Consider the following 26,854-nt stretch of genomic DNA (forward strand, 5'->3'; position numbering starts at 1 on the left):
TAGCTGAGGATTTCTTTCAAAACCTGGTGGGATATTTTGCTCCTGCAATGCTAGAGCACTTTGTTTTACTGCCTGATGTACTGTGTGGGGTCCCTGGGAGAAGTGAGCTGAGCTCCCTTTGTGGCTTGCCATAGGAAGCGTTGGCTGAACGGATGAGTTACCACAAAAGGTTTCCGTTTTGCTGAGCTGACTTCTTCTGGTGAAGAAACAAACTGCCGAGTTTGAAAAAGCCTAGGAAAAACAGTCAATCTTTACTGTTCTTCTTAAAATATTTGTATGTGGAAATGCATAAGAGACCAAGAATCAGAGTATTTGCTTTTTTCCTCTTGATAAACAGTTATCTGTGTGAAACCCTGTAAGTCTAAATGAAGGTGGTAACCACCAAAGCGGAATCACTCTCCTTGATCTTTCTGTGCTTCTCCTTGGACTTGACTCAGAGGACTTGCTTTAACTTTGTCTGCCCTGAAGTGGTCAGTCAGTTGGAGTACATGATTATTTTATGTCCCTTCCAACAAGGAAAATACTCCTATATTCCATTCTAGTTTTGTATGGACAGAGCCCCATAACATAAGTAAATCCTGTGCACAGTGGAGGCCACTACACATTTACACAGCACCAGCTGGCAGTGTCATGTCACTGGTGGTGCTCTGTCAGGTGTGAATGTGGACAAACGTTTGGCTTTGTTCCCCATGGTTACAGTGTCCATGCTCAGGGAGGGTGGCAGAGCTCAGTGCCGTGGACCACAGCAAATGCAGCTTCTGAGTTTGTGTTACTGAGTGGAGCAGGAAGGAGACTTTCCACAGGACCTCCCAAAGGAAGGCAGAATCACTACACTTGAGTTTTCACTGCTGCTTATGTTTCTTGGATAGGGATGGATATAAAAATCAAGACATCAGCTGGAGTATTTCTAGTGTGTGAGAAATTATTGAGCCAAAGAGCTAAAAAGTGAAAAAGAGGCCCTGCTGTAAAAATATGCTATTTCTTGGGGAAAAAAAGTCTATAAATGTCATCAACAGGCTAAAGAAAAGGCAGTAGTACCAAATGATAAGTGGGACTAGGGGAATGTGTGTTACAGAAAGCATATAAGGAACAATTCTTGACAGTCTGAGAAGAGCTGACAATAAAACACATGATTTAATGAGTGCCAGAGAGCAGACTCAGCCGTAAAACTATACATTTAATGGCTGTCCTATTTACTAAGTTATAGCATTGGAAGAGGTGCATATACATGAGGAAGTCCATGTGGGATTGCCCTTTTTTTTAAAGCAAGGCTTTATTATAATTATTTAAAAGTCTTCACACAGTGTAACTTGAAAGTACACTTCCGAGTCTGAAGTTATCAATGAAGATAGGGGAGATTTATGCTTCTTCATGAGACAGGTTAAACCAATATACAAAACTTTTAATGAACTTTCTTGTCTTAAATACAGTAACACTGTAGTGCCCTTGACTCTGGACAGTCATGTTTTTCATTTATCCCTCAGAGGATGGTGAAACAATTTTAGGCTGTGCAATATTTCACCTTCTGCTAAAAGGCATGTTATGTAAGGGAATGTCATGCCATGTTACTTATATCATGTAAGAAAAAATCCATGAGTTTTTTTTACATTAAATATGGCAAATATCACATCTATTCTAAAATAACAGACAAAAATTTAAACGTATTTAAAACAATCTTCCCAGAGTAGCTATCCTAAAGAGATGCTATGAAACAGAGGTGCTTCACTGGTTCCTACTAGCACATAGTACACTCTCACTCACAGTCAAATACGAACAGCCTGCTATTGAGATTCACCTGCATTGTCCTGTACTAGTGTCTTGGTTTGGGAAGACAGGTATCTGCCAGGTAAAACTGGAGCTTCCCTTGGAAAGGAGAATGTAAACCACACCCCCCCCCCCCCCCGCCCCCCGTGCTTTTTTCCAATTACAAATTTGCAGTTAAAAAGCCTTTAGGCAAAAGACTTTGGAAATAGAAATAGGAGTTTTTTACTAGTACATATAACAAAGCAAACAAAAAACCCAAAAAACAAAAAAAAAACAACACCAAAAACCAAACAAAAACCAACAACTACAGCATTAATAACAAAAACAGTACCAAGAACCTCGAGGGCTTTGCTTTGCAAAAACCCAGGGCAGTTTGGTCTTGGTGCCTTTGTAGGATCCTCAGAGCACTAAGCTGGAGCAGTGGAGAAGTCCCGGGCTGGTGGCTGGGATGGCAGGATGTCCCGGCAGGCAGGGGCAGGGTGTCCCAGCAGGGCAGAGGGATGCAGGGTCACTCTGTAGCAAGAGGAGCACTGCTGATGGAACTATGACAGAGGGGCAGGGCTGGCCCAGCTCTCGCAGGGCGGCAGAGAAGCTCAGAATTCCAGGGTGAGCAGATGATGGTAGATTTCTCAGAACTGGACTCCTCCAGCGAGAGAGCTCTTCTAGCAGTGAGCAGCAATTCAGCTGTGTTCTCTCTCTCTCCAAAAGCATAAAAAACCCCCCAAAAACCCAGAAAACCCCCCAAAAACCCCACCACCACAAAACAAAAAACCAGGGTGCCAAGCTGCCTCAAGCTTTGTCCTTTACCTGCCTCAAAACTCCCTTTATCTCCCCCTCTGAGCTTCGACCACCCCTTTGTTTTGTTAAATAGTCTTAAGTATGACACTTAGTTTCCTTGGTAACTTATGGGGAAAAAATTCTTTAGAGTAAAAAGGAACAAACCTAACCCCCAACAACTAGTCACCTGTTACTGACACAAAGAAATCAGCCTAAGGTGTTACCAAACCTTTCTTAATAGATTAGCAAAAAAAAATTCCAAGAGAGCTGTTGATTTTGGAGAACATATTTTCATTATTCCAAATTTTGTTTCACCAGATGTCAGAATCAGAAAGGGAGGTTTCTGTACTCCTTGCAAATATGTCTCATTATCGCTGACTTGCTCTGGGTTTTTGAATGAGATTCACATTTGTAGCTGAAATGAAACCAGATATCCTTGACAGGAAAACATGTGCTGTAAGCAGAGTTTGATGTCCTAGATAAACACAAAAAAATCTGCTGCAGGGTTTTCTTCAGCTCCTCCCAAATGGCCCCTTGGACTAGCTTCATTTTTTCCTTGTGGTAGACACCCTGTCCATGTGCAAGCTATAGAAACTTCCCTTTTTGGAGACATTTTTACATTTACCCTTTTGTTTCCTGGCCTAACACAAACCCTGTTCCACTGATCATCTCAGTCTGGGTGTAGGTGGCATGTGCCACATTTTGGCTTCTCCCTGAACCCCTTGTGTGCAGCACCTGGTCACTGCACACAATGCTTTCATCTCATTATAAAAGATCTTATTTTGGCTGGCACATGATAGCTTGTATAGACCAACACAATTGGAATTAGTCAGGTTCAGACCTGATAATTGGCAAAAAGTAAGGGGATTCCCAAATGGATGTAATGTGTTGCCTCTGGAGTCATGTTTCTAATGAGTTCCCCACCTAGCATGTGAAAGGAATTTTTGGAAACAGAAAACAGAAAAGAAAATATTGATGTTCCTCTGTGGTAATCCAGGCTTTGCTTCTGCACAGCACCCTGCAGGCAGCATCTTATTCCCTGTGTTTCAGATGGAAGAGAGAGAAAGGACACGGATAGTGAGAGATATGTCGTCTCCTTGGGTTGGACAGATCCATGTAGACTAAGAAGGTGGAAGTCTGGCAACTCCTTGGGACACCAGAATGACTAAGCAACTGATGAAATTTCAGTGGCAGCAGAGAAGATCTTGCTTGCACTGCACAGAATTAAACTGCCCCAGAGTACAGGGTAGCTCTAATTCACATTGTGTATGTTCTCAGCAAGACAGACCTGCCAAGGATTGTTGGACACCAATAAAACATATGGCTCATAATGTTCTGAACTGTGAAATGTTGGGTCTGGGATGAGATCCTTAGGGAAAATACAGCTCCCAATTTGCTTTTTTATTCTACTCCTTTCTTTCCCAGCTGAGGGCCACTGTGAGATGGGATGCTGGAAGATCTTCGTCCTGCCCTGACTGTGCAGTCACTTTCACCCTCAGAGAACCTGCCTAGTCCTGTAGAAGAGAAGAAAAAGGAGTCTTCTTATCTTTCAAAATAGTTATTCAAAATTGATCTCTAAGGTGTAAGTTTTTAAAAGAAAATATTTCATCTTCAGATACAATCTTCTGGTAGAAATAATACTGAATGTTAACAAAAAGTGCCTGTTGACCCCTGTTTGGATCAGAGGGGAATGATATTAACCTGAAATAGGAATTATGGGACATACTTACAGCATGTGTGAAGCCAGAGATTAATGTGTGAAGTCATGAGACTGTCCAGGAAGAGAAAACTGTGGGTGGGTGCAGGGGGAAAAAGCCAAGGAGTCAGCAACATTATCAAAGCAGAGTGAGATGTGTTAAAGCTCTGGAAATCCCCAAACACATCAAGATGGCTGGGGGCTAGAGCACTTCTCCTTTGAGGACAGGCTGAGACCATTGGGATTGTTCAGCCTAGAAAAGAGAAGAGAAGAGAAGAGAAGGCTTCAGGGAAACCTTAGAGCAGTCTTCCTGTAACTAAAGGGCACCTAAAGGTGCCCTTTACTTACAGGAAAGCTGAAGGGAGACTTTTTATGATGGCATGTAGTGATAGGAAAAGGTGGAATGACTTCAGACTGAAACATGGTAGACTTAGGTTGGATATTAGGAAGAAATTCTTAACTGTGAGGGTGGTGAGACACTGGAACAGACTGCCCAGAGAGGCTGGAGATGTTCCACCCCTGTGAGTGTTCAAGGACAGATTGGATGGGGCTCTGAGCAACCTGGCAGGAGGTATCCTTGCCCACAGCAGAAGGGTTGAAATCAGGTCTCTTTCAAGACTGCTTCCAACCCAAACCATTCTATGAGTCTGTGAAACAAACAGAAGTAGTAGGGGGACTGTACAAAGACACAGTTTTATTATTTCTATGTGAATATTGCTAAGAAAGTAACCAGCTTTGATATATTTATTCAGACTCATAAGAAATTGGAGTAACTCCACAACTGTCAATGGAGTAGTGCTGGTAAGGATGCTGGTGGCTTTAGTCCTTCCAGGACTGCCTGAGGATAATGTGTGCAAGTCTGGACCAGGGACTGATATTTGTGCCGCTCCTGAGGTGAAAGAGAAGGGAACTTTCCTCATCAAGTGTGCCAGCAGACAGGAAAACAAAGGTTTGGGGCAGAGGGAAGAAACCTGCACATGTAGTAGAGCTCAGATTGTTGTCAAAACGCTAAAGAAATCATAGACAAAATATCAGCTCCGGGTAATTACAGCAGCCCTTTGCAGCATTCAAAACCCATTGTTTTTTTCTTCACTTCACTTGTGAGTGAACGTTTTGGGGAAAAGTGAATAAAATGCTGCCGTTTCAGCAGTGAAAAAACCAGTGGCAAGTGAAGATATCTCAGTGTTGACTTGGAGTACTGGAGTTTGGTGCCTGACAAAGCAAACTTCGCTGCATCAGGCTGACCTGAGCACCGTGTTTCCCTCATTGGCTGCTGCTGCAACTTGTCTAAAAGCCAGTGGGTTTTATGCCTCTGGAATATATAGTTTATTTAACTGTTCTTACTGACCCATGAATATACCTACTGTATAATTTATTGGAATGTTAGTAGTTCAGTCCTGTGATGTTTGTGATAGAAAATCTTCACTTTGAGCCAGTGGGAAATTTTGTTAGGGTGAGGAGTGCAGGCCTGGCCTCTGCTTTGCCTTTTTTCTTTTCCATTGCAACACAATTAACCTTTTCATTAAAAGAGCTCTGTTCCAAATAAGCAAACTCCTCAATGTGTATTACTGAGCAATTTCGAGCTGTCTCTTGCTTTGGAACAAAACATCTTTGTTCCAGCCATGCATGACATTTGAAGACCTATTTATACAATGTGTCAGCTCCATTTGTTTTCTTCATCCTGATATTTTCCTCTGTATTTTTAGATAGCCATCCAGATTGCAATGAGAGAAGTTGCTTCTGGTTTCTTCCTGTGCTTCTCCAGACTGGGGCACTAGCTGCCTTTGTCTTTTCTCCACTATTGTGGGCAGTGGTGAAACAACCCAAAACCAGACACAATTCTGCCAGATTCATCCTCTTTGTACTAGATCAGCAGCACCAGGCTGCTCTGGGATAGAGAGATGGCAGAAGTACCTGCTGTTATGACAGTTCTCTCCTGAAGTCCTGCCTGTGGGTAGCACACAGCTGCAATCCCTTCTGCTGGAGGGGTCTCACTGAGGCACAGACTTCCAAGCTGCATCAGTAAATAAGCCCTCCTTGCAAAATACCTGCTTTTTCCTTAGACATTCGTAGTTTATCCTAAGTGTCTAACCAGTCATTCTTGTTTAGCAGCACAATGCTAACTGATCCAAGAAAATCCAGCACAAAATTGAAAAAGAAAAAAAAAATCAATATGCTGGGTAATAAGGCTTTTAACATCCTGAATTCGAGTAAGTGTAAATAGTTTGGTGTTTGCCTAATCCCCTCCCTTTGAAAAAAAAAAATCTATCTTGGGATGTGTCTTATCTTATAGAAGGGATCCAGGGTAGCGCTATGCCTGCTACTCAAGCAGCAACATAGTGTCTAGCCCAGTACTGGCACTTCCTAGTAACAAATGAAAGTAATAGTCCTTTTTTTTAAATCTTTTACACAACCTGCCAGCTGAAGGTTTCAAACTGCTTTAGCACATACAGAGTGCCAGGAAACTACTGCAAGCCTCACTTTAACCAGAAAAGGAGCCTGTAGGCCAGCCCAGCAGTGATAAGCCTGGAGCTGCAGCAGCAGAGCCTCATCTGCTCTCTCTGATATTGTCACCAGGAAGGTTGGGGAAGAAGGGTGAAACACCTTCATGTAAGCAACACTGCTCCTGCCAGCTGCTTCATGGCCCACTCAAAGCCTGATAAGATCGAGGAAGACATCTGCATTGACCTTCTGCTTCCCTATCCCTGTAACAGCAGACAAAAGGGCTGTAAGAACAGAGATTAAACTTCAGAGCACCTCACAGCTGTGTTTTACATAGACACTCCCCTCCAGCTCTTGAAGTTCTCAACCTCCTCTGAATGCGGAACTGCAAGTCACTTCCATGCCAAACACTTAACGTGTCCAGCTTTTGCACGTGATGGATGGGCTTCTGCTGCAAGAAGTGGAGGCAGTGGCATGTGAGGAGGAATGCCTTCGACACTGTGTGCTTCAAAAGTCAGGCTCGAGAGTTTTGCTGTGCGTTCCAACAGCTGAGGCAGAGCTGTGTGCATGACCCCCGCCAGCACAAATGAAACCAAGGCATCCATATGCTGTGCATTAAGAATGTTTGATCTCCTGCACTCTTGCTTGCTGCTCAGATGGTCCCTCTTCCTCTCTGTAGCAGCACAAAGTGCAATGTTGAAACCTGTAAGTCTGTGTGTGTTTATGGGCTCTGTGATGGGAGCTGCAAAGCTTAACACGAAACAGTTGAGAAAATGTTGCTGGCCACAGCCACAAAACCTGTACTCATATCTTCTGTGATGATGGTGGAAAAGAAAATTCCATAGGTTTTATTTTCCTGTTTAAAGATGAAGGAAAAATAACTGCCAAAGTAGATGGAATTTAGATGAACTGATGTGACACCTGGATTAGCAAAGCAAAATGTAATCTCTGAGTGCAGGAACTGTGGCCATGCATAGCCAAGGAAACCACAAAGACACTGCAGCCCCACACGGAGAAGGGACAGCTTCAGTAACCCCGGCATGAAGCCTACCCCTGTGAGGACTGCTGTCACTGTTCACCGTGCATTTACAAGTCAGTTATTGCAGTGGCTCAGTTATGTTTCACTAAGAAGCCACAGACACCTCTGATCCACATTAAAGATGTTGGTGAGATAGGAGAGGAAAGCTCCACTCTCGGAAGGATTTGCTGGCCCCGCAGCATTTTCTCATGCAGATTGGGAAACTGAGCAACACTGTAACTTGAAAACTGTATGATGAGTAAGCACAAACAACAAGCATGTAACAATAGAAATGAATTTTATTTTGTAAAAAGTTATAAAATGAATATTGTACAAAAATAAAGTCTGTAGAGAACTTTGGTTGATTAACACAAATGACTGAGACATATAATTGCAGGTGAAGTAAAAAAATCCAGAGAAGCACACTCCTGTCTTCAGTAAGGTCTAAAAAAAAACCCAAAACAAAACAAAAAACAAAAACAAAACAAAACAAAATCCCAAAAAACCCCACCAAAACCACAAAAAAAAAAAAATTTAAAAAAAATCACAAACTTTACCCTTTTGTATTTTGAACATGGGAGATTTGCTTTGGTTGCAGCCTCTTCAAGCTGCACAGAAAATGCTTTGAGGCAAGTTTCACCAGCTGGGGCAAGGGAAAGCACATCTCTGAGCGCTGTCACCAATCAGCTGCCTGGCAGTGCAGCTGACCCTCCACCTGGCAGGCATTCAGTGCCCACCCCAGTGTGGTGGTGTCACCACCCCTGAGCAGCATGGAGGGCACGGTGTCCCCGTGGCAGTGTGAGAGTAGGCCCCTGGGTGGTTCTCCTGGGCTAGCCTCCCTCCACCCAGAAACGCAGCGGAAGTCGGGGATGAATTACATGCCATACACCTGGTACCCCTTTCTATGCCTGTTCTGGGCTTTTTTGACCTCTAGACCCTTCTTTGGTGGTGCCCCAAGGGGCCCAGGGCAAAATGAGTATGGAGAGCCATTACATGCATGAGATAAAAGGTTGGACCATGGTTTTCAGTAAGGATTTTTTTCATGTTGCTTTAGTGGGAGTTAATGCTTCACTGGTTGTCAGGTATGTCTAGTGACCTGCACTCCTGCTCCTTTGGGAAAAATGTCTCCAGAATGAGAGCTTGTGTTAGCGGTCACGTACAAACATTTTTGCTGTACAAACTCCCTCTTCCTAAGGAAACTTGGACTGTTCTGCTGCATGGGTATGATCCTGTAATGTTTCAGAAAATTATACAAAACACTCTGGTTATTTAACACAACTGTTTACTTGCAGGCTATATTAAATCCAGGGCTAACTAGTAAGAGGGATTTAACCTCTTCTATACGGAAGTATGGAAGGAAAAGCTTAAATAAATATAACTAGAAATTATAAGGCTAAATGTGATTATTTTCCATTTGTCAATAGTTATATGAGGTCAGTTGGCATAAATTGTGAGAAAAAAATGTGGCTACATTTAAAATATTACTAAAATTAGTTTTTCTAACAAATTGCTAATGTTGAGCCAAGTCCTGCGACCCTCACTTGTCCAGAGCCATTGCTGCTCCTGCACATATATAACTTACAGCAGTAATTTTCAAAAGGCTTAGTGACAGGAATAAGGGCTGCAGGCTTCAGCACTACCTTTTGTGAACATAATCAAGATTTTGTTTAAAAGAAAAAAAGGTAAAGTAAGTGATTTTTTGCATTCAAGTTAACACTTTCAATCAAAAGCATGGACCGTTGTTCCCAACGTCTTTGTCTCTCTATATCCCCAAGTGCCATCTACTTTGGCACCTTTGAAAGACACTTTAATAAATAAGGAGACTCATTACTGAACTGTAATAAATAACAATAACTTAATCTCAATAAATATCTTCTGTATACTTATGTCTCTGAAGGGATGCATTGCATCAAGTAGTCTCTCTCTATCACAATGACCAAATAGAAATGTTATGCAAGTGACATTAGTCCTCTGTAAACCTAAAGAAATGCGTTTTGTGTAGGCTGGGTTTGTTATTTCTGTTACTGTACTAGGAAGAAGTGCTTAAAAACTCAACTTGTTTCATTAAGTAGCAGAAGAACAAAATCCTGCACTCATTTTGAAGAAACACAAGATGGAAATAACCAAACTTAGCCAGTAACTGTTTTGCTTTATAAGAACTAGCGCCTGGTCATTTTGATATTTGCCAGATATCATCTTACTTACAAGGGTAATTTTATAGCTTAGGAGTTGTCCTAAGCACTCAGGAACTGCCCTCCAGTGAGCAGTAGCACAATGTGTCTTTCAGTAGAGCTGAGGGCACAGGGGATTAGTAAAGTACTCCTAAGCTACTTCTTAGCTAAGCTTCTTGGTATAACTGGTATATCATGGCATAACTACAACACAGCGTGGTATGGCAGGGTTGTGTTTTTAAGCACGTTCCTCATGGATTGAGTCTCACTGATGGTGGACTGAGTCAAACAGGAAAGATAGCGTGCACATCATCCATCCATCATCATCTCCACCTGAGCTTTTATCTAAATCCCCATAGGACGTCAGAAGTCTCCATCCTTCTACTCTGCCGCATGCCTCCTTATCCCCAGGCTCTCATGGCTCCTCATTCTGTGCTCTTGGTCCTTTTTCCTCCACTTGGAGCAGACACTTCCCTGGGAACCTTGGTCCCTCTCTTTGCAGCGTAGCAGGAATGGAAAACTGGTGCCGCCTCGGCATGCAGCTGTCAGACGCATCCACACCTTTTTGCGGAATGTTTTTTCAGTATGTGGTAAACCAAGTTATCATCCAAAAAGGACAGGTCATCATCAAAGGCTGTGGGTCTGCAACAGGCTTGCCTCACTTTGTCAGTGACCAGTTTTTTCTTTCTGGTTAAGTTTTTTAAAATTTTGTCATAGGTGGTCTCAGCTGCATCACAAGATCCACTGCAATACCGGAAAATTAGCTCTTCTTTGGTTTCATATCCCAAATCCAAGTCAGTCACATTTAAATGTATTTCTGTTAAGACACATCCTCGATTTTTGCCCTTTTGATTCCTCCTTCCTTTTTTGTTGGAATTCTCTATGTTTGTGGCTGCATTTTGACGGTTTCTCTCCCGCCTAGAAAAAATCGGAGTCTGTTTATCTGGTGACCTCCTTAGTCTTTTAATAGTGGCTTGAATAAAGTCCACTACCTCATCAAACTGATCTGGATAATCCTCTGGCATATTAGCTGTTTGGGAAAGAGAGATAAGGCTTTGTCACACGTCAATTATAATGAAGTTTGTCCATTCACAGCTCAAAAATATTATGCACATGCAAGCTTTTCTGCCCATCACTTCAGAACACATGGCCCAGGACCCTCAGAAATCAAGGAGAATTTGGAATGGTTTAGACAATCATAGAAACTCATTTGGGGAAAGATAAATGAGACGTATTTGTATTTCTGTGTGTGTCTGCTGATGCTTGGTAGCATTTCAGCACATCTTTTAATATTGAATGAGCCCTGTGGAAACAGAGGGAAGGAAAAGATGCCATGGTATGAATACTAGTTAAGAGGTAGATGAAGCCACTGTAAAGAGGTTATACAGACTCTTCCCAGCAAAGCAGCAACAGGAAGAGGTTTCTTTAAAGCAATTTTGTGATTATAGCTGTTAATTATTTTCTTTTCACATCAGTAGCAGTTAGTATTGCCAAAGCCACCTGTCAATAAGGTTTTTGAGCATGACAGAAGGAGGATTTCCTGGGGTACCAGGCTGAGATATTATTCTTGGATGAATGCCTGGATTTTTACTGCTTCTAGGGGATAATTATTTTCATAGCTTTTGAAAAATTTCTCATGTAACTGTTTTGTATCACAAGATGCTGTTCACACTGAGTAGAAATAGGTCAGAATAGAAGTATTATGTTCATTTTCTAAGGAAATATTATTAATGTAGTCTTCTTTTACAAAAAATTAATTTTTAGTCTATTTATCACTTGATATATCACTGATGAATTATTCAAGTGAATTATATGATGGAGTCTATGAAACGTTTTGATACTAGCAGAATGAACCTCTTCAAGAAGGGTGAAATTAAATGTGTTCTGAAATGGTCCCAAATTTTGCCATTTCATCATGATTTGGAAAAAAAATTGCATTTTGCAGTCCTTAATCTTCCCATGGACTAAATCCCTCAAAATTACCTGCTTTAGTGAATAGGGAGAACCAACAGAGGGTCAGGCTGTCAGGACCCTGTGTGTGGATGTCCTTACACCACTTTATTAATGACTGAATCTAAAGGATATAAACTATATTGCAATATTAAGATTTTTTTTTTTCATATTTATTGTGCCAAAAATTAAGACTTCTTCCTTTTCAGTAAGTCCTAAGAGAATGCTCCTTTCTGTACCTAACTAAAACTAAAACACACCACGTGACAGGCCAGTGTCACATCAGCCTTGCACATACGGTAAGTCTATCTCCAATACTCCTCCAAATACTGCAGGAACAGCAAACATTGGCAGAGGCAATATCCAGTGCAGTGCACCCCGTCAGGGGCTGGTATCTCCACAAAAGGTCCCACTCAGTGAGGTGCCGAGATGGGAACAGCTCCTTAGGCAAAGGCTCAGCACCACGTTTCCTCACGGAGCATGCTAAGACAGGAACCCCAATGGGTGACAAGGTAGCATCATCTCAAACAGGGTGGCATGGGCTCTGTTAACAGGAGACATGACGGCATGAGACTGCTCCCCTACCTAGCCGAAGTGAATCTTCATATCCTCATTTGTAGCACCAAATATAGAAGAGATGGGGAGCAGCAGTCCTAACTCTATCAGTGCAAAATCCTGCTGAAGCAGAGAGCATCTGCACATAAGCAGGAATTAGGGACTGCTGCCTGAAGTAGTCACATCCTAGAGACCTCCCTCTGAGACAAAATAGTGATGGATCAGAGGTATATGTTTTTTGATGGATGAATCCAGCAAAATAGTTTAAACTGGTAGAAGAGTCATGGAGGCTTGAAATCTTGTACCTCCATGTAATGAGGGTGATACAAAGCAAACAGGGTCCTATAAACTGTAGAGTTTGGAAACGAAAAAAAGTGAATTAAATTTTGTTTTACAGATACCTATGCTAAAAATAACAATCTCAGAGACCAGTGTCCAAGAAGCGTTTCAAGTGTTCATCATTCTGCTCATCCCCTACTGCAACACCAGGATATATTTTGGAGACTCACTGGGAGGAACGCTAGCACTACTAGCAAGATGAATTCCAGTTTTCTGCCTCCAGAGTACACATGCTGTTTAGCCCAGGGAATTAGAAACTAACCCATGCAGACATCCAAATATGTCATCAAGACTCCAGCAGTGACCTCCAATATTTGGAGATTATTTCACTGAAGGAGACAAAAGGCCTGTGGATGATTATAGGAAACTGGTGGAAACAGCGGGCACAGAGCTCCCTTTGAGAATATGTGGAGGTCTTCTTGATCCTGGTCACTGTCTGCTCACCTAAACTACATGTGCTGTTACAGGCTATATGGTTTCATGACATCAACACCATGGCACTTTCCGAGCTTCTGTAAGCAACAATCGCCTCTGCCCGTGGAACCCCAAACTGGTTATGAGCAATGCACCAATGTTCTTTTGGCAGCTTCCAAACCACTGCCAAGGTACCCCAAGTTTGCTCCCATAAATTAACAGTCATAGCAACAGCTACAATCCCTGCAAACAGCCAATTTTCTGCTTCTTAATAAATCAGTCATCAGTGTGACTACAAGCAGTCACTAGGAATGGGTCACAGGGGTGTGGAGGAAAGTCTGACAACCAGGAGTGAAGGGAGACTTGTCCTAGCCCTGTGCTGAGGTGCCAGTCATGACTCAGTAGGGTTATTCACCTGTCCAACAAGTATGGGTGTGAAGACTTAGAGCCTGAAACAAAATGCCGTGAAAAATTGCTAAAGCAGGACCCAGAGCAATCAAGTGGAAACACCAACACTGACACCAGGCATGATGGGTTGAAACAAAGCACTAGAGGTAAGTGCTGAGGAAGCTACCACCAGACATCATACATGAATAAGCAATAACCACTGACCAAGGGCTAAACTCTGTAAAAGGCTAATAGACAGAAGGGAAGGTGGAGAAGATTGACTGCAGGATGTCCCCATCCTGATGGGCACTTGGTAGATGTGCTCCAGGGATGCTGAGATGTCTCTGCACCACAGACAACACATCCTGAGTGCTTGTTTGGTCTCTGCACTATTGTAAGTTTTGCTGGGGGCAATGGCGGTACTGAGCTGACCTATGGCCAGGGTACATCAGTGCACTCATAGGGGCTGCCTTAGCATGTAGCAGTGGTTTGTTAAGTTGAATAAAGCTATTTGATAGAAGGGCACTCTGTTACCCTTCTGTCTGCAAAGTTGTTTAGAAAATGTTTATAGTCTCACAGCATCTTTGTTTCTCTCAGACTGCATGGATTGTGCTGACTTGATTGTGCAGCAGACAAGAGTTTGCTGGGGGGATTTCACACCCCTGCAAGGAGCAGATACACATTTTGCATGTGTGTGTATGTATGCTTCATTTACACATACACACACACAAATATGACTAATTATACACATACACACACATATTTTTTCACAACAAACTAGTTTACTGACAACACTTGCCTTCTGCTGGAAAAGCTGAGAGAACATATGACAGATGCCTGTCATGTTGTGCAATGTGCCAGCAGAAAATGCTGGGATACTATGGCATTAAAGCAGGAAAGATCTCTGAGGAGTAGTCCCCAGTCCCAAAGGTGTGAAGGGTGTGAAGAAATTCCAATTTAAAAATTGAAAGTTACCTAGGACAGGACAGGATGGGACAAAACAGGATAGCCTAGAACAGCATGTGCTCAATATAGTTTTGCAAAGGTTGTCTTGCATTATGTGATGCACCCCAAAACAGGTGTTTCTAAAAGAAAAGGAACATTTGTCCTCTGAAAGTAATATCCTCCCTTAGGGAACGCAGGGTCTCTTTGTGTCTTGTTCAGAATCTGGGAGAAAGACTCACAGACTTCGCTGGTTGAGTGTGATGGGCTGAGCCCAATCACATAAACTGTGGTGCCATGAACAAGACTGGTGGGAAGTCATGAGGTTTTGTTTGGGTTTTATGTCATGATTCTCAAAGTAGTTTCCTGACTGTCCAGCTCCCTGAGGAAGTCCCTTGGAGGCAGTCTGTGTGCAGGCACATGCAAGTGTTTATGTGTCACCTAGCATCCCTGGGGCAGACAGCAGGGCATTGTAGGAACTGCATCCACCATGTGTGTCCTGCTGTGCTCAGCTCACTCTTCTGCAGCTCCTTTCCATGCTCTCTCTTTTTTCACTACCATGCCAAGGACCTGACCACCCAGGCAGGAATAGGCAGAGCATTTTCCTACGGTTGCAACATGAGCACATGTTTGCTTTCCAGGGCCAGAGAATCACGGGTATTGATGACAGTCCATGTGCCAGTGTGCATCTGAGCACCTTCTCTGTCTCCCTTGTCCAGCTGAACAAGGGTTCTTGGCCTGTGAGTATTTTCTCATATTACCAGAAAAATGAATAAAAAAGAAAGAAGGAAAGAAAGAAATGTCACAAGATGATATAAATAGGAATCTAGCAGAGTTATCAGGCTGGGGGTAGAGCTGGTGAACACCTTCACCAGAGGGAGTGACACATTTTTAAAAATACTAATTTAAAAACCAAATCCACCAACCAACCAAAAAAACCCCAGTGAATACAAGAGTATTTGCATCATCTGCTTGCTGTTTGCAAGCTGTTTGCTCGTTTTCTAAACACTTAGGGCACAGTCAGATCATAGCTTTGACCCAGCCTCCTAGGTTTGGAACACCCCTCTGTAATGCAAACTGAAATTCTTGCCTCAGTGAGGTTCTCTGGAACCTGAAGTTTTGACTTGCCTGTCCTCAAGCACAGTCTCTGTCCCCTGGGCATAAGAAGAGCTGGCAGCATGCATGAGTGTACGATCCTGCAGCCAAAGAGCCATGGCACTCCCCATTAGCCTCCAGAGAAATCCTGTCCTGAGTTATGCTCTGGGTGTGCAGGGAAATGTGCTTTCCTAGGGGCGTCTTCCCCACTGCAACCCCCCAGAACCTGTCTTTGTATTTCTATTTAATTAGAAACACCATGTGACACCAGGACTGGGATCTGATCCCTGTGCTTTCTAGAAGAATAAATTATGCAGTGTTCTGATAGACTTCTACATGCAACAGGTCTAAATGGATATTCACACTAAACTTGTCCCATTATGGAAAAAAAAGCCTCCATTAAGTAAAAATGGACAATTTATTTCCATCTGTTCAAATGTGATCACAATTGCTTTTTGTAAATAAAAATCTATTCATTTGATTTTGCCAAAACCACATTCATTTTAAAGCCAAATAGTCCCCCATGCACAATGGCAGCAACCCAGCACGGTACATCAAGAAATCCTCAGCTTGTACAATAATGACTTATATAGGTGGGTTTTCCTTTTTTTTTTTTTTTTTTTTTTTTTTTTTTTCAACCTCATAGAAATTGAGATCTTAAGTTGTTTGAAACTGTGCTTTATAGAATAGCTTTCCACAGTGATCTCAGGAAAATGTAATCACATCACTGCCACATCATTTGGCACTTTACAAACCTTGAGCTAAAGGGATCTAACAGAAGTCACAAAAGGTGTGTAAAACATTATAAAATTAGATTTTACTTTTAGATTGTAGTTTTTATGCCTACATTTGTGACAGTGTATAGCTATCACATCAAAACATTAGTCCAAACACTTAACTAAATTATTTTGCTTGAGCATAGTCTTTCAATTAGAGAAGTTTAAACAACAGTATCAGACCCTGAAGTACGATTTCAGAGTTCTAGGGCTTTAGTCCCCCTCACTGTAATGATAAGCAATATTCAGAACATTTAGATCCAGATTTGCATAAGAATTAAATGGCCCCTTTTCAAAAACAGTTCTGGTACTTTAATCTTGGACCTTCATAGTCAAATGATTATTTTACTTCATAATCATTATTCAATATTTAAAAAAAATATTTAGCTTGCTTTGCAGTACTGCCTATCTGGACACAGAATGCCTCCATTTCACGCCACAAGGGCAAATTTTAGGAGAGATTTGGAGCAATTTGTCTGAGGAAGTGCAACCTTATCCAGTTTGAAAATATTAATGTGATGATCATTCTGCTCTACAAAGTGAGAAAGTAGCAACTGCGGTGGGGATAAACCATTTATTTTATTGAAAACAAAATATTTTGTATAAAAAAGACAAGGAATATTATATGAAAGCATCTAAGTGAAGGCGGGTGTTAAAAATAGTATGCTGAAACATTTTCGGTATTTAAACAATTAAAACACCACTTCTCTGAGGCATGACTCTGCTTTCATGCCTTGCCTAGAAATATATGGGACCAAGAGTGAAACAGGAACCTGCTGGTTGTATGCATTAGGAAATAGAGCATCAAACAAACCACAGTCAGCTCATTCTTAAATGTTTAATACAGTTCTGTATTGCCTCACTCCCAGCCCATGCTGTGGGTCCCCTCACACTCAGACAGCCCTTAGAAATGGTGCCTCTCTCTGGTGTCACTTGTCTCTCATCAAGGCAAGTGCTAAGTAACCTGATGGGTGATGCCAGGGCCACTCACACTAGTCAGGCACAAAGAGGCAACACTGGTAAAAGGCACAGGATTGACCTTACTGGTGTTCTTGCTCCTGATGGAGCAGTCAAGTCATGTGTCTGTAGCTCACTAGTTAACCCTGCAGTTTCCCATGTGTTGGTCATAATAACAAATCTGCAGAGTCCTTTGTATTTCCACTCAGCCATGCTTGGCAATGCCTCCCCTTCTGTACATTGCTTGTGTTCTTGCAGGTAGAAATACTGGTTCCCAACAGAAGAAGAAAGAGGGGAGACAATGACCACCACAGTTGTTGCCAGTGTGGGAAGTCCCTGAGAGCAGGGGGAAGCAGCAAGGTCAGGAGAACTGTGTGAAGTAGAGGAAGTCATGAGCTGACCTGCTCACGAGTTTCTTGTTCTTCACCTAGTCCAGACAGGTTGCTCACAGGACTGTGCCCGATGGTGGGCTGCCCTCCTCTGCCCACCCCCACCTCTGGCCTCTCTGGGGTGGGCAGAGGAACATCTAACCCAGCTCCCAAGGAGCAGAGGAGCAACAGGAGGATGCAATCTTGCCTCTGGCACAGAGCTTTGAATCACTAGCTCTGAGCACCACAGAGCAGTTGGCTTTTCAGCAGTTGCACGTGAGATTTTGTGGCACCTCCTGCAGCAGCTGCCAGGAGCCCATCTGCACCAGCACCTTATCCTATGGGACGGCGGGTACATGAGCACCCTCAGAGCATCCCTGCATTAAAAGAAGTTACAGCATTAAGAGTGTAAAAGGGGAAGACAGAAAAAGTGCCAAGTTCCCTGCTTGAAGCCACTGACTGAGCAGGAGCCAAACCTGGGAAAGACACGTATCTGTTGACTCCTCCCTAAGACCGGTACCCTACCACATCCATACCATGCTGAATAAATACCCATCTTCCCAGTAGAACCTAGGTTTACACCTAATATTTGGTTAAGCTAGCACCTCAAATCCTGTGTGAACCTTGGATGAGCATGTATGAGCAAGACCCAAAACCTGCAACCTGTTAGCAAGAACACATGCAGTCAGCTAACAGGCAAGCAAACAGGTTTTAATGCAGGAAACACTCCATTAATAGATACTCCATGAATCCATCCAAATAATGGATGGTATTTTCTCCACTATCCCTGGTGCAGAAGTGATCCAGCCCAGCTCTCCTATGACATCAGCAAAACCACAAAGGTAACTCAGCCTCTCTTTAGTAATGGTTCACTGAAGGGAAAGTGCACACCTAAATCAAAAACATCAGCTATTACTGGGTTGCCTGTGCTCTTATGCTGCATCTCCCATTGGGTTTTAGAAGCATCCCCAAGGAACAAAGACAGGCAGCAAAGCAGGAAGACCAGACTCCTAAGGAAACCTAACTCAGTCTCTTCCCAGGAACCCTAACTCAGTCTGTGGCCGCAGTCCAGGCAAAATCTTGGCTGATGTTTCTCTTATGGCAATCTCTGCTGCTATCAGATTTGATAGCACAAAATAAGTAACACATGATCTTTCATTGTTACCTTTCAGTTGCCTGCATTTCAATGTGTTTACAAAAGGAACAATATGGAAGGTCTTAATATTGCTTGTTGAAAATTGTTATTGTTATAATCATCAGTCTGTGACTCTAGGGCAGTTGCATGTACTCCATCACACTCCACACTTCAGAAGGAAGCATGGACTGGTACTTGCCAGATAGAGCTGGTGTGTGCTTAGAAGAGCAAGGTCCTTCCTCACTGCTACACTGGATGCTACCTCCCTTCCGAAGTTTCCTAAGTAATGGCTGATTTTGCCAAAGAAATCACATATGCCTTGGATGGAAGCAGAGACAGTCCAGATGTTCGTACACAGCTTGTCATTTAAAGCGGACATGACCAGCTTACCTCTAAAAGCCACCAGAGAAGTTTTAGCATACTGCTGTAACACTGCCCAGCCACCACATAGGAAAGTAAATACATGAATTTCAGTGTTTGCTTATTTTGAAGAATATTATTTGTCCAATAATCTTTAGAGTATTTCCACAAGTCCCAAAGACTTCAAAGAAATGTACCTGCAGGTTTCAGTTTAAGTGATACATAGAGCATAAACTTCTGCTAGGTCATAGGAATGGCTTTATTCCTTAAAAAAATGCTGCGACATGAAATACCTCAGAAAATCAATTTTCAGTCCTTGATCTTAAGACATATTCTAACATATATTTTGTGTCTTAATATTTTATTTGCAGGTGTCTCAAGTAAGTATTTTTGATCCTATTTTCTTTTTTTTTATTTGTAATCATGATTGAAATTCCAAGAACAACTGAATTTTTTTCTGTGGTTCTCTTTACCAACAGATATTACTTGATCAGAAACTGAGCTGGTTTTGTGAAAAATGACCACTCTGCAGTGCTAACCACTCTACCAGCACTAATGTGTCAGTGGCCTATTTAGATGTCTGATGATCCTGAACACAGTTATGCTGCAGTATTTTGTATTCCTTGTTTATTTCTACTTATTGACTTGCTACTTCAGAAATATGGGAATCCACAACAAATGTAGTTATGTAGGGTTTGGCCTATGTACTACAAATTTTATGCTGCAATCTCTAGACAGTGTGGGGGGTAGAATGAAAGCTGGGTAGTTGCATTAGATGCTCACTTCTGAACATCTGAAATTGTGGCAGGGTGGGACTTGATGACCCAAATGGCATCTCCAAGCCTTTGCAATTTGAATTATTTTGAAATCGCTTTTTGCAGTAAACTGACTAAGCAGGAACTGTGTAATTTACAAAGACACTACAACCTTTCAGTCTGAGGATCTTCTGCTAGTGGACAAACAGTGCTTCTCGCACTAAATTCAGTAACAGTCTGATGAATACTTAACTGAATTCTTCAGCTTTTCAAGAAATGTTTTGAAGCTTTTCATCTGCAAACCCTGAACATGGGGATTTCTAAAATACACTGAAGAGGCTTATGAAAAACGATGAAGAAAAGTATGTCCACTTATGTTATCTGTCAATAAACACCTGCCAAACATCCAAAGGCATCCACAGTTTCACTGGCAATTTTTTGAGGTCCCTAAACTGAAAAGCAGCAAAGAACTAAAACTTTCAGCAAAGGATAACTCAAAACGAGAATAGAACTTTATTATCATGCAATTCAGAACTTTTTTCCTTAAATCACAGAGTGGTCTTCATTGGATTATATTGAGTATTTATACCTGAAACTGCAGAAGAATTTGCTTCTAGGGCTGCATGCCTCTGGATTTAACCACATCTGCCTGGTTTCTTTCTCTTTCTAGAATTTTGCCCACGAATGGGCCAATCTGAATACTTGGGATTTCTGAATGCCTAGATAATGTGGGTGTCCCTGTGCAAATAAATTTTAGTACATACATGTGCTGGCTCGGGCACCCAGGCACACTTGGCCTGACACTGGCAGGATGCACCCCAGCTGTGCTGGATGCTCTGGTTGTGCTGAATGCACTCACTGGCTGGGCACGGCACACACAGATCAGATGACACAGGATGGCATCTGCTTGGTGTGGCTGATACCTCCCAGATGCACTGGGTTTACTGTGCAGGGCAGGTTACCTCTGCAGCTCCTGGGTGTCTTAGGCCAAAGCATGTATGCCACACCGTAGGTGTGCTGAGCAGGAAAGCCTGGGGAGAAACATGAGAGTTGTAGTTTGTGACATTGAATGGGCCTAATAAATATTGTAGGGCAGGAAATGCATTCAGCTAGAAGCATAATTAAATATTGTTTTTGCCCTAAAGAGCCCTATAATACCACTATTTTTTCTAGATACTTTTCATATCAGTTGATAACGCTGCAGCTAAAAGCAATAACTTAACATTAAATACACCTTAGTGGGGGTAAGAAAAATTTTTAACAGAAGTATAACACACACATATGATGGTGTGTCACAGCATATACCAAATGAACTCCAACAGCGAATGACCATTCAGTAGCTGTAGAGTAAATCAGACACCATGATGCAAAAACCTATCTTTTCCTCTTACTAGGTGGGAAAATCCCATAGGGAGATGTTTCATTTAATTCTACCTGCTTACCGTAAGTTCTTAGTAAAGGTTCTCATTTGATCAAAGAATAAATACAATATCATGGGTTTTAGCACACGCCAGTCCTCACGTACATGATGATTATGTGCATCCAACAGCAAGCAGTTACAAGATGTATTCACTGGTGACTGTGTATAACGCAAACAAGTGTTTGGCTCCCTCTGCACTGTCATGCTTCTGAGGCTGCTGACTTAGTATTTAGTTTATAATACTGTGGTTTATATTTGTTCTACTTGCATTTGGTATTTAAGCTAATAGTGTTCTTCCCCCAGAGGATTGTAGCATAAGGGAAACAATGAAATGGTTACAAACTCTACATCTTTTTGAGTGTGAAATAAGCTATCCCATGAATATTGATGCCAACACACCAACAAATACTAGATTCATCTCCAATGCACTGTATTTCTGGAGGACACTCCAGCCTCCAGCCCAATTAAAAATGCAGAAGATTGCAATTGCTAGCACCCTCTGCCATCTCTGATTACTGCCCTGAACAGCAAAGGTCAGCACATTACATCTGATCAGCCCAGGAGGTTAAAACCCTGCCTGGAACCTGGAATGAAGGAAGGTTTCAAGCCAACCTGAAAGAGATGGGGTAGCATCAGGTGACTTCAGAGTATTTTGCAGAGAAAGCAATCCCATCAAACAAGAATACAAAAAGGTGTCAAGGGCCTTGGAAAGAGATCTGTTCTCTAGCAAGCTCTTTGGCCTGCCCTTAGGAGTGGACTTGATCTCATAATCCTACTAAGCCCTGATGCAAGAGGTGTGTGGGAGACTCAACTTCTCTAGAGTAAGAGCAGTGGACCTTGGAGCAAAACGGATACACTCAGCCTGCAAAAGGATTGCTTGAGGGGACAGCAGTGCACCTCTCTGAATGCACACAGCACTCAGTCCTGCTCAGGACCCACACATTTATGCATTTGATGTGATGGTGGTGCTTCCACCACTTTGTGAACTGCCTCCTACAAAAGCCCTCAGCAAGGCAGCTGACCAACAGCATCCATAGGGATGTAAATACATGACAGGTTCACCAGCAGACAGCCAAAGAGCTGAAAGCATGTCTCTGTGCTTGCGGCACATTGTGTTCTGATGGTGAAAGAAACCTCCAAATGGAAATCTACTTGGTGTAGACATTGATTCCTCTTGCATACTTGGTTCCATGCACTTTCCTGCACTGAAGGGTGCACAGCACCAAATTGTAAGTGGAGACAACAAATATGTCAAAGAAACTGATGGGGGTGACTTAAGCAAAGAACTGCTGCAGCAGGAAGGCAGTGATGTGCCTGGGTAGGATCAGCGTCATAGCCTGTTTGCAGACTGTTCTCCAGACATCACACACTTTCAAATCAATTACAAACAGCATAAAAGTTCACCAGAGTATTTCAATGCTCTCTTACAGTCACCTTTCTGCAGGTCTCCTCTTCCTCATCTGACTTGGCAACATAGAGATGAATTTCTAACTTTCAGACTCAATTGTTGTAATAACTGCTGCCATACAAAGACCACAGGGACAGCCCAGGTTTTCCTCAATTTGTCATGTGGAGAACAGCACTGCTTCCTTTGCTCTGCAGCCAGGCCCATTTGTTTGTGATACACAGTTGAAAATTTGAGACCAAACTATCAAACTGCCTTTCTCAAATAATTATCCTGGGCAATAACCTTTCACAGAGCTCTGCACAGAGCTAAGCCCATGTCTATACCCTGGAAACAAAGATAGTATTAATACTACCATAGCTCAGGTAAAACACAGGTTTGTCTTCTTTCCTGCATCTTGTTTATCCAATCCACAGGAAAGGAGAAAAGAAGACACAATGATGAGAGGTTTTGGATACTAAGAACAGAGAGAATCACTAGTGCTGTCTAGCCCCTTGAACTGCTGAAGAGGAGTCAGCCTTACCAGGGACCATATTCCAGAAGGTAGTTTCAAGATAAAAGTAGGCATAGTACAAATACTATCACTCTGTAAAGATGGAGCATTAATGCTCTCCTACCCTGAGAGCGACAAACTGACTAATGATGCTTTCCCCCTAATGCTTTTCTTGCCACCAGCACCTCAGCAAGCCTGTACAGAGTGAAACAGCACAGTGGTCTCAAAAGCTGATCACTACCTTTTGTAGGATAGCACTTATCCACAGGGCTTGCCATGGAGAGGACCACCATGTGTGATAGCCCCATGATCCTCGCAGGCTGGAGCCCTGTGAGGAAACACTTTTAGCCAACCCCCCTGTGCGGAGGGGCCAAAAGGATGTCAGGGTTGCCAGTCTGTGAGCAGCAGGGGCCTAGGCTGGGACATGCGGAGGCGGGAGCCTAGGCAAGATTCCAGCAGGAGGGAAACACTAGCAAGAGAAAGAAAGCGAGAAGACTAAATGGGGAAAGGACATAAACGTATGCGCATGGAAGAGACGGGTGTTTGAGTGGGGTCAAAGTGAAGTCACAGCAAAAGTTTGGTGCCTCCACACTGTGTTAGCCTGGCTGCTCCCAGAGAAACCAGAGCACGGCTGCCTGTGACTGGAGCTGTGGCAGGCACAGGGAAAGGACATGCCTCCAGAAAAGGAGATAGAAATGAATCCAAATTACTGGATACTGTCTGCATCCCGTAATGAGCTAAACAGAGAGGGAGATGAGCAAGGGCAAAAGAAGCAACCTACAAACTGTGTCTGTGTTTGCTAAGTGAATGTCTCCACTACCCATGTGAGTATTCTACCACTTCTGAGTTATATTACCTCTTTCTTCAAGAAGCCACCAGAGTTAACATAACATTCACATACCACTGTGAAAATCCCGTACCTGCTATTGTAGAGTATGGGACCTATTATTAGCAAGGCATTATTATCTGTCATTTGGATTGTAAATTGTCTTACTGAGAGCTAGTTCATGTGGATTGCCCTGCATCAAGCTCCTAACCCTGCCACGGCTACTCTTCTGTAAATTTCCATGCGGACACACTAATTTCGAGATCAGAATCCAAGGAGATTTAATGAAGCTCAGCAGTACTCCAGGATGTGTACAGCGCCTCCCACCACGGAGCCAAACCTCCATCAGGACTGCGCCCACTACAGGCACAGGATGATTGCATTGGCAGGCCAGAGCACGGAGAGGAGGCTGAGGCAGCGGGGAAGGAGTTTCAGCCCCTGTGCTGTGAGGGGTGAGAAGCAGATCCTCCTCTCGGCTCTTCTGCATACAACAAACTTTCCCAGCTCCCCATGTTTTTCAACCAGAGGAATCTTAAGACTGCCAGGAAGGCAAGGGCTGCAGTGGGCAGGTGCAGTCATCTACCCCAGGCTTTGGAGAATTATTAGATTTGGAGCAAGACCAAAGCAAATGACACTGCCTGTGGAGAAACAGAGGCACAAAGTAGGGAGATCCTTTCCTCATCCTGACACCTGAGCAAAGGGAAGCAGGTTTAGCAAGACAGACAGCAGTTGCTACAAAGGGGAATGTTTCTTACAGTCACTGTGCACAGCATAGGGAGGCAGCAGGCTGATGGGGGAGAGATCATCTTCAGGTCCCTCTACCACTGAAGGGGACCCCTTGGGAGGCGTCTTACCGGTGGGCAGGGGCAAGGTGGAGACCGTGTTGAGCAGCACCACGCAGACAGCCACAACATCCCATAACTTCATCTTAGATCTCCTTCCAACACGGGCCCCTGGCAGAAAGGAGAGGCAGGGTCAGCTCCCAGCTGCTATATTCCTCCAGTCCTGCCCCAGCCTTGCCTGCCCTGAGACAAAGCTCAGAGGTTTTGCACCTCAGATCACACTGGTTCACCCAGGCCAGGCCTGAGGGCAGCGGATGTTGCCGGCCCCTGCTGCTCCCCGTGCAGCCAGAGCAAGTGAGGTGGGCTCTCCCCAGCAAGTGAGTGATGTGGGAGAGGGAGGCACCAGGATGGGCTCCAGTTTCTCTGTGCCTGAGAAAGTGCATTGGGGAAGGCAGGCATGCAGGACCCAGAAGTCTGTTTCTAGGGACATGAGAGCGTGACCACGTCCCTGTGCTCACTGGCAGGCAGGTCACCTCGTGCTTGTCAAGCACCTGGGCAGCACCAGGGCACTTGTTCCTCAGGCTGGACCAGGGAGGACCAGGTAATCTGGGATGCTGGTCTGTGCAGACTTGATGTGCTACAAGCAAACCTTCCTATCCCTTCTCTCACCTCTTTCCTCCACCCTTTCCCTTCTGCTATCCAGTCCTCTCCTCTTAAATTTTTCTCTCCTTTTCTTCTTCCTTTAATCTTCACTTGTCACCTTTTTTCCTTATACTTTTCCTTTCCCCCATTCTTTCCCCTTTCCCTATTGTCTTCCTTTTTTCTTCCTGTTTCCCTTCCCCTTTACTTCAAGATTTCTTTTCCCCTTCCCTCTTCTCCTTCCACTTTCATTTTTCCTCTCCTTTTTGTCTCCATCTCCCTCTAATTTTCCTCTTCTTCTCCCTTCCCTTTCCTTCTCATTTCCCACTCCTTGTATTTTTCTCCTCCCTTAGTCTTTCATTCTCTCCTTTTTTCACCGATCCTCTTTCTTTCCCCTTCCTTTCACCCCTTCCCTCGTCTTTTTTTTTTTCTTTTTTTTTTTTTTTTTTCCCTTCTAGTTTCCCGGCCGCCCTTCCCGAAGCCTGCCGCGGCACGTACCCGCCGCCCTCCACACGCCGCCCCGGGGTTACAGCTGCCCCCAGCCCGGTTCGGCTCGGCCCGGGCGGCGGCACAGGGCAGTGTCCAGCCCGGGAGAGGCGGCCCCGTATCGGGGGAACCGCGGAGGTCCCGGTCCAGCGGCGGGGCTTAGGGCGCGGCTGCCGCTCGGAGCGCGCTTTCTCCGCCGGCCGCTGCCTTCGCACCTCGTCGCGTTCGCGGAGCTGCGGGGTGCCCCCGGAGACAGCGCCCGCCCGCCCCGCCCTCCCCACCGCGCACCCATCCTCGCCCTCACCTCTGAGCTGGTCTCGTCGGACCCGAGACGAACATTAACGCCGTGGAGTCGACCGGCCGGCCGGCCGATTCATGTGGGCAGGTCGGGGTCCGATTGCCGGCACCCTCTTTGCTCGAAGGAGGGGGGAAGGGGGACACGTACGGAGGAAGGGGTTTAAGGTCGCAGGTCTGGATGGAAGCAGCGGGGAGCCGGCAGCACAGTCCCCGGCGGCCTCCCCCGCCGCCGGCGCAGGTGCTGTGCCCGCGGCAGGAGCGGCGCCGCGGGGGTCTCCGCCCGCCCCGGCCTCGGAGCCGCGTTCAGCAGCGCCGGGAGCGGCCCGAGCCGCGGGGAGCGCCGCCTGGCAGCCGGAGCTGGCGCTGGGTGCTGCGATTGGGACCCTGCCTGGAAATCTGAGAAAGACACTCCATCAACAACTGCGAGGAGTCAGATGAAGACATCAGCGCTCCTGTAGCGCCAGCTGGTCCAGCACTGCCGGGAGCCGCGCACCGCTCGGACACGCACACCACGGCGGGAGAAAAAAAAAAAAAAAAAAAAAAAAAAAAAAAAAACAAAACAGGGGAAAAAAAAAAAAAAGAAAAGGAAAAAAATTAAAAGAAAT

The 26,854-nt window shown here is 44.1% G+C and overlaps 1 protein-coding gene across 3 annotated transcripts; it reads right to left on the reverse strand.

The window, feature by feature from the left end:
• Positions 1–8,223: 8,223 nt before the first annotated feature.
• GDNF (glial cell derived neurotrophic factor) lies at positions 8,224–26,409 on the reverse strand. Of its 3 annotated transcripts, none has more exons than XM_066338583.1 (3): positions 26,257–26,409; positions 24,900–24,998; positions 8,224–10,898 (listed from the first exon to the last, which is right to left on the reverse strand). In XM_066338583.1, the coding sequence occupies exons 2-3, from the start codon at positions 24,970–24,972 to the stop codon at positions 10,414–10,416; spliced, it is 558 nt and encodes a 185-aa protein (XP_066194680.1). In that variant the 5' UTR covers positions 24,973–24,998; positions 26,257–26,409; the 3' UTR covers positions 8,224–10,413. The 3 variants fall into 3 exon arrangements, with proteins under 3 accessions (XP_066194680.1, XP_066194678.1, XP_066194679.1); XM_066338581.1 differs by having other exon boundaries at positions 24,801–24,998; XM_066338582.1 differs by lacking the exon at positions 26,257–26,409 and having other exon boundaries at positions 24,801–25,498.
• Between the last annotated feature and the right edge of the window lie 445 nt (positions 26,410–26,854).

This window comes from Sylvia atricapilla, chromosome Z (assembly GCF_009819655.1).
Source record: "Sylvia atricapilla isolate bSylAtr1 chromosome Z, bSylAtr1.pri, whole genome shotgun sequence".
NCBI lineage: Eukaryota > Metazoa > Chordata > Aves > Passeriformes > Sylviidae > Sylvia > Sylvia atricapilla.